Genomic DNA, 12,866 nt, shown 5'->3' with positions numbered 1-12,866 from the left:
TATGTACTGTGTGTGTATACACCTGTGTACTGTGTGTATACACCTGTGTACTGTGTGTGTGTGTGTGTGTGTGTGTGTACCTATGTACTGTGTGTGTATACACCTGTGTACTGTGTGTATACACCTATGTACTGTGTGTGTGTGTGTGTGTGTGTGTGTACCTATGTACTGTGTGTGTATACACCTGTGTACTGTGTGTGTATACACCTATGTACTGTGTGTGTGTGTGTGTGTGTGTGTGTACCTATGTACTGTGTGTATACACATGTGTACTGTGTGTATACACCTGTGTACTCTGTGTGTGTGTGTGTGTGTGTGTGTGTGTATCTGTGTACTGTGTGTGTGTATACACCTGTGTACTGTGTGTGTATACACCTGTGTACTGTGTGTGTGTGTGTGTGTGTATCTGTGTACTGTGTGTGTGTATACACCTGTGTCCTGTGTGTGTATACACCTGTGTCCTGTGTGCGTACACCTGTGTACTGTGTGTATATTGTATATGCGCCCGAGTATTTGTGTACCTTGTTTTTCCGTATGAAGGGCCACAGCTTCCTGCTGTGTCTCCGGCCCTCGGTGCGGTTGTCGAGGTAACTGGATTCGGAGATACTCCTCCTCATGGTGGCGCTGTAGTCCTCAAACTCGACATCCCCTGGAGGGTCGAAGCCTGATTTATACACCTCCACCACCTGCCGGGTGTCCTGCACACACAAACACAGCAACACGCGCGTCCTTCGAGCTTTACATCCCTCAGTGACAGTTTAATTTTAGGCTTTGACAAAAAAGGCGTCCCCTCGTGCATTTGCCCGGGACCGCTGCGTTGGCCCAGCGGGGCAGAAAGATGAGATCAACATTAGTCTAAAAGCAACGCGACGTCATCCAGATACATGCAAGTACAGTTTCCTGGCACCTGCGTCTCTAAGATTACTTGACGATAATACTAATAATCTTTTTTAAAACTGTGATTACAGTGGAGGTAGCTGCACTTATACTGCCCCTGTGCTAGGCCGAGTCCTGACTGCAGCGGCCCAGGTTCGAGTTGGTGCATAGTGCCCCCTATCGCTCTCCCTGTTTCCTAACCCCGTCCAATGTTAAATTTTATTTTAACACTATAATAACCTTCCAAAAATCCTGTCCCGTAGTATTAAAAGCCTCTATGCAGTCCAAGGAAGGTTAAAATCAAGGGACACTGGACTTGGTTGAAGACACTTGAAGACATTTGGCCTCTCATCCAAGAGACGTCTCCAGTCCTGACTGGCTGCAGGGAGTCCCAGATGTTTAACCTCTGTGGGGTCATTATCACGGTGATGGATACCAGTTCGGATAATGTGAGTTCAGTCTTCTTTGAAGCGATTAAAGGACAGCCCTGTAGGTGGGGGATTCTTCAGTGCTCAGTGCTATCTTAACAGAGAATCCTGTGTTGTGTCCCTGATACCTGAAGAACCAACACACTATCACAGCACCTCCTTTGGTTTTAATGCTGGATTGTTTTCTGTCTGAACACCCGGTGAAACCTCTGCATGCACAAACTCCAGCATCTGTGATGAAGAGCTTTTCTACGGTTCCACAACTGGTGATATAAAATTCTTGAGGTTCAACAAAGGACTCCCCGGTTCAGGGTTTTATTTGCAGACGTTCCTAGAGGGTCCTCTAGTTCTTTTAATGACAGGAACCTACCGTCTCGAACTACCCAGATCTCAGCCCAAAAGACTCACCATCCTGGGCTGGATGCCCTCAGCAGCGTCCATCATGGCATCGAGACAGCTGCTCACAACAGGGAGAACTTTTCTCTCAGCCTCCGCAGACAAACGCATCGCTTCACAGATTCTCTCGATCCGTCGCTCCTCCATGTCCTGGATCCGCTGCACACACAGAAACAATTGAAATCAATAGACTGTGTTATACTGAGCCGCGTTAACCTGGTTTATAAAACTGCTAGCGGTGTGTGGCACTGCTGGTTAACCTGGTTTTTCGACTCGCCTTGTTTTCCACTGTGGAAAAGTTGGACCTGTACCTGCTTCCAGGTCCTTTTTTTCGTATCACCTCCGTCGAGATTCCAAGCGAGCTGAGGCGATACTAAAACGTGACGTGAAAACACGGCAGACTGCTGATTGGTCAGAGAGAATCGTCACTGTTCACTGCATCATCATTCCGCCTGACAGAGGCCAGCAACAGAAAGTTTTATATGTTAGAGATTTCATACATTATTTCATCACTAAATCCACTTCTAAGAAGTTTGGAGGTGAGAAATCAGCTGGGTAGATTTCGGATATTGACAGTTTTACAAGAAGTGATGGTGGAACAAAAATGTGCTTGAATATATTCGGAATTGAGGAGCTCCGCAAGTGGGGTTGGGGGAAGCATGCGCCAACCCGCGGGAGGAGCGTGTGAGGCTGGCCAGCCGCCCGCTCACAGAGCCCTCTACAGTGTGTGGTAGTGCTGGTTTACATGGTATATAACTGGTACGTGTGTTGGTTTACCTGGTATATAACTGGTACCAGTGTGTGGTAGTGCTGGTTTACATGGTATATAACTGTTACGTGTGCTGGTTTACCTGGTATATAACTGGTACGTGTGCTGGTTTACCTGGTATATAACTGGTACCAGTGTGTGGTAGTGCTGGTTTACATGGTATATAACTGGTACGTGTGTTGGTTTACCTGGTATATAACTGGTACCAGTGTGTGGTAGTGCTGGTTTACATGGTATATAACTGGTACGTGTGCTGGTTTACCTGGTATATAACTGGTACCAGTGTGTGGTAGTGCTGGTTTACCTGGTATATAACTGGTACCAGTGTGTGGTAGTGCTGGTTTACATGGTATATAACTGGTGCGTGTGTTGGTTTACCTGGTATATAACTGGTACATGTGTTGGTTTACCTGGTATATAACTGGTACGTGTGCTGGTTTACCTGGTATATAACTTGTAAAGTGTGCTGGTTTACCTGGTATATAACTGGTGCGTGTGTTGGTTTACCTGGTATATAACTTGTACCAGCGTGTGGTAGTGCTGGTTTACCTGGTATATAACTGGTACAGTGTGTGGTAGTGCTGGTTTACCTGGTATATAACTGGTACAGTGTGTGATAGTGCTGGTTTACCTGGTATATAACTTGTACAGTGTGTGGTACTGCTGGTTTACCTGGTATATAATGGGTACAATGTGTGGTAGTGCTGGTTTACCTGGTATATAACTTGTACAGTGTGTGGTACTGCTGGTTTACCTCGTATATAATGGGTACAATGTGTGGTAGTGCTGGTTTACCTGGTATATAACTGGTACATGTGCTGGTTTACCTGGTATATAACTTGTACGTAGTGCTGGTTTACCTGGTATATAACTGGTACAGTGTGTGGTAGTGCTGGTTTACCTGGTATATAACTGGTACGTGTGTTGGTTTACCTGGTATATAACTGGTACAGTGTGTGGTAGTTCTGGTTTACCTGGTATATAACTGGTACCAGTGTGTGGTAGTGCTGTTTTACATGGTATATAACTGGTGTGTGTTGGTTTACCTGGTATATAACTTGTACAGTGTGCTGGTTTACCTGGTATATAACTGGTACAGTGTGTGGTAGTGCTGGTTTACCTGGTATATAACTGGTACGTGAGCTGGTTTACCTGGTATATAACTTGTACCAGCATGTGGTAGTGCTGGTTTACCTGGTATATAACTGGTACAGTGTGTGGTAGTGCTGGTTTACCTGGTATATAACTGGTACGTGTGTTGGTTTACCTGGTATATAACTGGTACAGTGTGTGGTAGTTCTGGTTTACCTGGTATATAACTGGTACCAGTGTGTGGTAGTGCTGTTTTACATGGTATATAACTGGTGCGTGTGTTGGTTTACCTGGTATATAACTGGTACGTGTGTTGGTTTACCTGGTATATAACTTGTACAGTGTGCTGGTTTACCTGGTATATAACTGGTACGTGTGCTGGTTTACCTGGTATATAACTTGTACAGTGTGCTGGTTTACCTGGTATATAACTGGTGCGTGTGCTTGTTTACCTGGTATATAACTTGTACGTAGTGCTGGTTTACCTGGTATATAACTGGTACGTAGTGCTGGTTTACCTGGTATATAACTTGTACCAGTGAGTGGTAGTGCTGGCTTACCTGTTATATAACTTGTACAGTGTGTGATACTGCTGGTTTACCTGGTATATAACTGGTACAGTGTGTGGTAGTGCTGGTTTACCTGGTATATAACTGGTACGTGAGCTGGTTTACCTGGTATATAACTTGTACCAGCATGTGGTAGTGCTGGTTTACCTGGTATATAACTGGTACAGTGTGTGGTAGTTCTGGTTTACCTGGTATATAACTGTTATGTGTGCTGGTTTACCTGGTATATAACTGGTACAGTGTGTGGTAGTTCTGGTTTACCTGGTATATAACTGGTACAGTGTGTGGTAGTGCTGGTTTACATGGTATATAACTGGTACGTGTGTTGGTTTACCTGGTATATAACTTGTACAGTGTGCTGGTTTACCTGGTATATAACTGGTACGTGTGCTGGTTTACCTGGTATATAACTGGTACGTGAGCTGGTTTACCTGGTATATAACTGGTACGTGAGCTGGTTTACTTGGTATATAACTTGTACCAGCATGTGGTAGTGCTGGTTTACTTGGTATATAACTTGTACCAGCATGTGGTAGTGCTGGTTTACCTGGTATATAACTGGTACAGTGTGTGGTAGTGCAGGTTTACCTGGTATATAACTTGTACCAGTGTGTGGTAGTGCTGGTTTACCTGTTATATAACTTGTACAGTGTGTGGTACTGCTGGTTTACCTGGTATATAACTGGTACAGTGTGTGGTAGTGCTGGTTTACCTGGTATATAACTGGTACATGTGCTGGTTTACCTGGTATATAACTTGTACCAGCGTGTGGTAGTGCTGGTTTACCTGGTATATAACTGGTACAGTGTGTGGTAGTGCTGGTTTACCTGGTATATAACTGTTACGTGTGCTGGTTTACCTGGTATATAACTGGTACAGTGTGTGGTAGTGCTGGTTTACCTGGTATATAACTGGTACAGTGTGTGGTAGTGCTGGTTTACCTGGTATATAACTTGTACCAGTGAGTGGTAGTGCTGGCTTACCTGTTATATAACTTGTACAGTGTGTGGTACTGCTGGTTTACCTGGTATATAACTGGTACAGTGTGTGGTAGTGCTGGTTTACCTGGTATATAACTGGTACATGTGCTGGTTTACCTGGTATATAACTTGTACCAGCATGTGGTAGTGCTGGTTTACCTGGTATATAACTGGTACAGTGTGTGGTAGTGCTGGTTTACCTGGTATATAACTGGTACGTGTGCTGGTTTACCTGGTATATAACTGGTACAGTGTGTGGTAGTGCTGGTTTACCTGGTATATAACTGGTACCAGTGTGTGGTAGTGCTGGTTTACATGGTATATAACTGGTGCGTGTGTTGGTTTACCTGGTATATAACTTGTACAGTGTGCTGGTTTACCTGGTATATAACTGGTGCGTGTGCTGGTTTACCTGGTATATAACTGGTACAGTGTGTGGTAGTGCTGGTTTACCTGGTATATAACTGGTACAGTGTGTGGTAGTGCTGGTTTACCTGGTATATAACTTGTACCAGTGTGTGGTAGTGCTGGTTTACCTGTTATATAACTTGTACAGTGTGTGGTAGTGCTGGTTTACCTGGTATATAACTGGTACAGTGTGTGGTAGTGCTGGTTTACCTGGTATATAACTTGTACCAGCGTGTGGTGGTGCTGGTTTACCTGGTATATAACTGGTACAGTGTGTGGTAGTGCTGGTTTACCTGGTATATAACTTGTACCAGCGTGTGGTGGTTCTGGTTTACCTGGTATATAACTGGTACGTGTGCTGGTTTACCTGGTATATAACTGGTACAGTGTGTGGTAGTGCAGGTTTACCTGGTATATAACTGGTACGTGTGCTGGTTTACCTGGTATATAACTGGTACAGTGTGTGGTAGTGCTGGTTTACCTGGTATATAACTGTTACGTGTGCTGGTTTACCTGGTATATAACTGGTACGTGTGCTGGTTTACCTGGTATATAACTGGTACGTGTGTTGGTTTACCTGGTATATAACTGGTACAGTGTGTGGTAGTGCTGGTTTACCTGGTATATAACTTGTACCAACGTGTGGTAGTGCTGGTTTACCTGGTATATAACTTGTACCAGCGTGCGGTAGTGCTGGTTTACCTGGTATATAACTGGTACGTGTGCTGGTTTACCTGGTATATAACTTGTACCAACGTGCGGTAGTGCTGGTTTACCTGGTATATAACTGGTACGTGTGCTGGTTTACCTGGTATATAACTGGTACAGTGTGTGGTAGTGCTGGTTTACCTGGTATATAACTTGTACCAGCGTGCGGTAGTGCTGGTTTACCTGGTATATAACTGGTACGTGTGCTGGTTTACCTGGTATATAACTGGTACAGTGTGTGGTAGTGCTGGTTTACCTGGTATATAACTTGTACCAGCGTGCGGTAGTGCTGGTTTACCTGGTATATAACTGGAACGTGTGCTGGTTTACCTGGTATATAACTGGTACGTGTGCTGGTTTACCTGGTATATAACTGGAACGTGTGCTGGTTTACCTGGTATATAACTGGTACGTGTGTTGGTTTACCTGGTATATAACTGGTACAGTGTGTGGTAGTGCTGGTTTACCTGGTATATAACTTGTACAGTGTGTGGTAGTGCTGGTTTACCTGTTATATAACTTGTACAGTGTGTGGTAGTGCTGGTTTACCTGGTATATAACTGGTACAGTGTGTGGTAGTGCTGGTTTACCTGGTATATAACTTGTACCAGCGTGTGGTGGTTCTGGTTTACCTGGTATATAACTGGTACGTGTGCTGGTTTACCTGGTATATAACTGGTACGTGTGCTGGTTTACCTGGTATATAACTTGTACAGTGTGTGGTAGTGCTGGTTTACCTGGTATATAACTGGTACGTGTGCTGGTTTACCTGGTATATAACTGGTACAGTGTGTGGTAGTGCTGGTTTACCTGGTATATAACTGTTACGTGTGCTGGTTTACCTGGTATATAACTGTTACGTGTGCTGGTTTACCTGGTATATAACTGGTACGTGTGCTGGTTTACCTGGTATATAACTGGTACGTGTGCTGGTTTACATGGTATATAACTGGTACGTGTGTTGGTTTACCTGGTATATAACTGGTACAGTGTGTGGTAGTGCTGGTTTACCTGGTATATAACTTGTACCAACGTGTGGTAGTGCTGGTTTACCTGGTATATAACTTGTACCAGCGTGCGGTAGTGCTGGTTTACCTGGTATATAACTGGTACGTGTGCTGGTTTACCTGGTATATAACTTGTACCAACGTGTGGTAGTGCTGGTTTACCTGGTATATAACTTGTACCAGCGTGCGGTAGTGCTGGTTTACCTGGTATATAACTGGTACGTGTGCTGGTTTACCTGGTATATAACTGGTACAGTGTGTGGTAGTGCTGGTTTACCTGGTATATAACTTGTACCAGCGTGCGGTAGTGCTGGTTTACCTGGTATATAACTGGAACGTGTGCTGGTTTACCTGGTATATAACTGGAACGTGTGCTGGTTTACCTGGTATATAACTGGTACTTGTGTTGGTTTACTTGGTATATAACTTGTACCAGTGTGTGGTAGCGCTGGTTTACTTGATATATAACTTGTACCAGTGTGTGGTAGTGCTGGTTTACTTGGTATATAACTTGTACCAGTGTGTGGTAGTGCTGGTTTACCTGGTATATAACTGGTACCAGTGTGTGGTAGTGCTGTTGCTGGTCCTGGTTAAACTGGTTTAAACTGGCCACATAGTCTTTTCTGGATTCTTCAGCAGCTTGTTTTTTCTGTTGAGCCGTCTGACGAGCCTGAAATCAGCAACGAAATAAAAGTTTTACCCCAAACAGATCTACCAACACCTGAGATATAACCAGTTCATCAGTGAGCACCAGAGAAATGCATAGAGTTTACAATAAAGGTGGGACACAACCTTACCTTCAGAGAGCAGCGCTGAGAGACCAACCGACCGGCCAACAGACAGACAAGGAGACAGAAGTTCAGATTAGTTCGATTTCTTGAAAACGTTTTTCTTCAGTTCTTCTTCAGACAGTACTGTCAATCCTGACCTCCCTCGCTTTACCACTCACTAACATCTATCAATGATCCATGTTGGTGATGATGGCACTGCTTTAGGCCTAGACTGCTGGGAGACTTCCCATGATGCACTGCGCTCCTCTCTCCTCCTCTCCTTTGTGATACCCCCAACCCAACACTCAAAAAGCAGCATTTGACACAGTGAAACACCAACCTCCTCTCTACCCTCCAAGAACAGGGAGTCTCAGACTCAAGGACGGTCTGAAACCCAGGTGGAGCACAAATCTCGATATAACACTAGAAGCTCAACATCTACAAGACCGAGCTGCTCTTCCTTGCAGGTACAGAATCTCCTGTCCACTAACTCTCCATTATTGGTGAGCACTGCCAACATCGCTGCAACACCCAGCTCCTGCACATTCATCTTCCACAACATCAAGAAGACACATCTGCTCCTCGCCCCGGACACGGCTTAGGTTCTGGTCATCAAAGTACCAGCTAAATAAAGGTAATGTAGCACCTCCTGCACCTCCTCCTGCTGTGATACATTCTGCTTTGGTTGATCAGAGTTAATGTTCATGTGTTTGTGAAGCAGACGGTCTGATAACCACACTCCCATATATCATGTCAGCATCAGGGTCTGTATATTTAGATCCACCTTCTCTCCGTCAGCCTTGTTGTCCAGGTCGATCCGGTCTGAGACTTGTTGAGCTCGCTCCGCCTCCTTACAGTCACGCTCAAACCGCCGCTTACTCTGAACAGTGACAACAAGGAAACAATACAATCGTGTTTTCAGTGGTTCAGTCAGTAAAACATGTTTTAAATCTCTGGAGTCAGATGTGTTGGTGTTAGTGGGTGGAGTCAGACGTGTTGGTGGGTGGGGTCAGACGTGTTGGTGTTGGTGGGTGGAGTCAGACGTGTTGGTGTTAGTGGGTGGAGTCAGACGTGTTGGTGGGTGGGGTCAGACGTGTTAGTGGGTGGGGTCAGACGTGTTGGTGTTAGTGGGTGGAGTCAGACGTGTTGGTGTTAGTGGGTGGAGTCAGACGTGTTGGTGGATGGGGTCAGACGTGTTGGTGTTAGTGGGTGGAGTCAGACGTGTTAGTGGGTGGAGTCAGACGTGTTGGTGTTAGTGGGTGGAGTCAGACGTGTTGGTGTTGGTGGGTGGGGTCAGACGTGTTGGTGTTAGTGGGTGGGGTCAGACGTGTTGGTGTTAGTGGGTGGAGTCAGACGTGTTGGTGTTAGTGGGTGGAGTCAGACGTGTTGGTGTTAGTGGGTGGAGTCAGACGTGTTAGTGGGTGGAGTCAGACGTGTTGGTGTTAGTGGGTGGAGTCAGACGTGTTGGTGGATGGGGTCAGACGTGTTGGTGTTAGTGGGTGGAGTCAGACGTGTTAGTGGGTGGAGTCAGACGTGTTGGTGTTAGTGGGTGGAGTCAAATGTGTTGGTGTTGGTGGGTGGAGTCAGACGTGTTGGTGTTAGTGGGTGGAGTCAGACGTGTTGGTGGATGGGGTCAGACGTGTTGGTGTTAGTGGGTGGAGTCAGACGTGTTGGTGTTAGTGGGTGGAGTCAGACGTGTTGGTGGATGGGGTCAGACGTGTTGGTGGATGGGGTCAGACGTGTTGGTGTTAGTGGGTGGAGTCAAATGTGTTGGTGTTGGTGGGTGGAGTCGGACGTGTTAGTCGGTGGAGTCAGACGTGTTGGTGTTAGTGGGTGGAGTCAAATGTGTTGGTGTTGGTGGGCGGAGTCAGACGTGTTGGTGGATGGAGTCAGACGTGTTGGTGGATGGAGTCAGACGTGTTGGTGTTAGTGGGTGGAGTCAGACGTATTAGTGGGTGTAGTCAGACGTGTTGGTGTTAGTGGGTGGAGTCAGACGTGTTGGTGGATGGAGTCGGACGTGTTGGTGGGTGGGGTCAGATGTGTTGGTGGATGGAGTCAGACGTGTTGGTGTTAGTGGGTGGAGTCAGACGTATTAGTGGGTGTAGTCAGACGTGTTGGTGTTAGTGGGTGGAGTCAGACGTGTTGGTGGATGGAGTCGGACGTGTTGGTGGGTGGGGTCAGATGTGTTGGTGGATGGAGTCAGACGTGTTGGTGTTAGTGGGTGGAGTCAGACGTGTTGGTGGATGGGGTCAGACGTGTTGGTGTTAGTGGGTGGAGTCAGACGTGTTGGTGGATGGGGTCAGATGTGTTGGTGGGTGGGGTCAGATGTGTTGGTGGATGGAGTCAGACGTGTTGGTGTTAGTGGGTGGAGTCAGACGTATTAGTGGGTGTAGTCAGACGTGTTGGTGGATGGAGTCAGACGTGTTGGTGGGTGGGGTCAGATGTGTTGGTGGATGGAGTCAGACGTGTTGGTGTTAGTGGGTGGAGTCAGACGTGTTGGTGGATGGAGTCAGACGTGTTGGTGTTAGTGGGTGGAGTCAGACGTGTTGGTGGATGGAGTCAGACGTGTTGGTGGATGGGGTCAGACGTGTTGGTGAGTGGGGTCAGACGTGTTAGTGGGTGGAGTCAGACGTGTTGGTGTTAGTGGGTGGAGTCAGACGTGTTGGTGGATGGAGTCAGACGTGTTGGTGGGTGGAGTCAGACGTGTTGGTGGATGGAGTCAGACGTATTAGTGGGTGGAGTCAGACGCATTGGAGCACAAGGGGAATTCCTTTCAACTGTGTTGACACCAAAATATCGTATTGTGGTTTGGTGTGTGGGTGTCTGGGGATGTGGGCGGGGTCAGAGGTCACTCACTGACTCCAGTTGTTTCCAGGAGCTCTCAATGTGCTGCTGAGCACGGCGGCCATCTTGGAAATGCTGAAACAGAAACAAAAACTAGTCACTGCTCCGGTCACACAGGGACCAGGAAGTGAGTAACTTATTGTCACTTGTAGATCTCGTGCTGTATTGTTGCTTTGCTGATGCTTATATGTTGTTCCTCAAATGTAAGTCGCTTTGGATAAAAGAGAAAATGTAATGTGTTCACTTTATTTATGAGAAAACATTTAGTTACTGAAGTGAACTTCAAATGCATCTTTAATTGTGTAGTTCTCATAAATACTGTGGTGACCGTCAGGTATGACCGAGCTGCTGAGCTGCAGGTGAAGGAGCGAGGAGCCTCATTCTTTGTTTGTGTCTGTTTGTTTACTTACAGTCTTCCTCTCAGTCTTCAGCTCCTGTGTGTATCTCGTCAGCTCGGACACAATCTGTGTGTTCAGGTTTTCAGACAGTTCTTCTCTCTGAACCGAAAGTTCATTCAGCTGACGGAGAGTCGCCGCAAATGCCAGACACCAGGTGTACCTGTAACAAGCAATCAGACACCAGGTGTACCTGTAACAAGCAATCAGACACCAGGTGTACCTGTAACAAGCAATCAGACACCAGGTGTACCTGTAACAAGCAATCAGACACCAGGTGTAGAGCTGTGCTCGGAGGTGTGCGTACCCTGCAGAAACGATGACGTTTTGACATTTAGTCTGATCTTTTATTTAAGTTATCAGATGATGCCTGTTTGGCTCCTTTATAAAATCACAATCAAACCATAAACCACCTAAATGGGCCTGATCAAAGTTTACATCCCCTGAATGTTCGGCCGTGTTGCAGACTCACAGGTGAGAATGGCAATTAAGGCTTCATTTCAAAACAAAATGTTTGGGATACAAAGAAAAGCCCAGCGGTGCCCTCAGGAGAAATACGGGCTACTCTGGAAGAAGACATATGGTTGTTGCAAGGAGCACAATACGAGGACACTTGAACGAGAAGTCTTTAGTGCACCGAGCTCTAAAGGCACCGGGAGTCTTGTGAAAATTGATGGCAAGATGAATGCAGCGCGTTATCAGAAAATACTGGTTCCAGCCAGGCGTGGAGGGGACGCGGGTTTAATTTCATTTATTTTACACACTTCTACGGTAATTATTGGTTCGTTTTGATGCTACACTGGTTAGAAATGACCACCCACCTAATGTTGCTCTGCCACCCAGAAATAAATACATTAAGTACTGCGAGTGAACGAGCTAAACGTCTAAGCTAGCGAAGGGTGGCCAACTCGCAGTGGAACTTCGACTCTCCCGTGAGGCTATCCTGACAGACCGGGGAAGGGAGACAACAGGGAGCTTCCAAGGCCTGCGCAGCGAGGCGGCAGAGGAGATAAACGGCCTCAGGTGATGGCTGAGCAGACCGACATGGCGCACAGCCTCACAGATGCTCAGAACCGCATTCGACAAGTGGAGCAGCACGACCATTTCAAAGCAAAGAGCTGAAGCGGCTAAATGTAGAGTTTTGATCTCAAAAGCAGGGGCCAACGACACAACTTGAGGTTTGTCAGCAGAGGGGCCCCGCCCCACCAGATTCAAGACAGAGCTTATCCCACAGATATTGGGAGCTGACAACATTCCCTCCCCTGTAGTGACTGATCGATCGCTAGTGCCAAAGCCCAAACAGGTCCAAGGCCAATCATTGTCCCACTACGTTATTATACATAAAGAGAAGTTTGGCACTTTTTAAAGGCCACGGTCCCTTCGTCCTGCAAGTTCACACCTACCCTGATCTCCCGGTGGAAATAAGCAAGTTCCAGGAAACTTTCAGCACAGTGAAGGCCAAAGCTCCGGCTTTACCCTATATTATCCTGCGGTCCTCCCCATCAACCTACGCGGCGTTCAGCACACCTTTGATTCCACACCAGCAGCGGGGGATTTCTGCAATGCCAAGACGACCCGAAGACTTTGCACGACCTGGAGGCATTTTGCCAAGACGAATGGGCAA

General features: G+C 46.5%; 1 protein-coding gene across 1 annotated transcript in view; it reads right to left on the bottom strand.

The window, feature by feature from the left end:
* The window catches only part of LOC119892359 (formin-binding protein 1-like), a 68,965-nt gene that overhangs the window by 35,082 nt on the left and 21,017 nt on the right, over positions 1-12,866 (bottom strand). The window contains exons 4-10 of the mRNA XM_038704561.1: positions 11,258-11,405; positions 10,860-10,922; positions 8,788-8,883; positions 8,031-8,045; positions 7,775-7,903; positions 1,713-1,859; positions 522-698 (exon numbers count right to left, since the gene is read on the bottom strand). Coding sequence (XP_038560489.1) covers positions 522-698; positions 1,713-1,859; positions 7,775-7,903; positions 8,031-8,045; positions 8,788-8,883; positions 10,860-10,922; positions 11,258-11,405 — 775 coding nt within the window. The remainder of the gene's footprint in view (positions 1-521; positions 699-1,712; positions 1,860-7,774; positions 7,904-8,030; positions 8,046-8,787; positions 8,884-10,859; positions 10,923-11,257; positions 11,406-12,866) is intronic.

Source organism: Micropterus salmoides, unplaced genomic scaffold (assembly GCF_014851395.1).
Source record: "Micropterus salmoides isolate LMB-PRFRI ecotype aquatic unplaced genomic scaffold, ASM1485139v1 Ms_hic_scaffold_7, whole genome shotgun sequence".
NCBI classification, from domain to species: Eukaryota; Metazoa; Chordata; class Actinopteri; order Centrarchiformes; family Centrarchidae; genus Micropterus; species Micropterus salmoides.
Note: the sequence above shows the minus strand (reverse complement) of the source record. Positions and strands in the feature narration are given on the sequence as shown.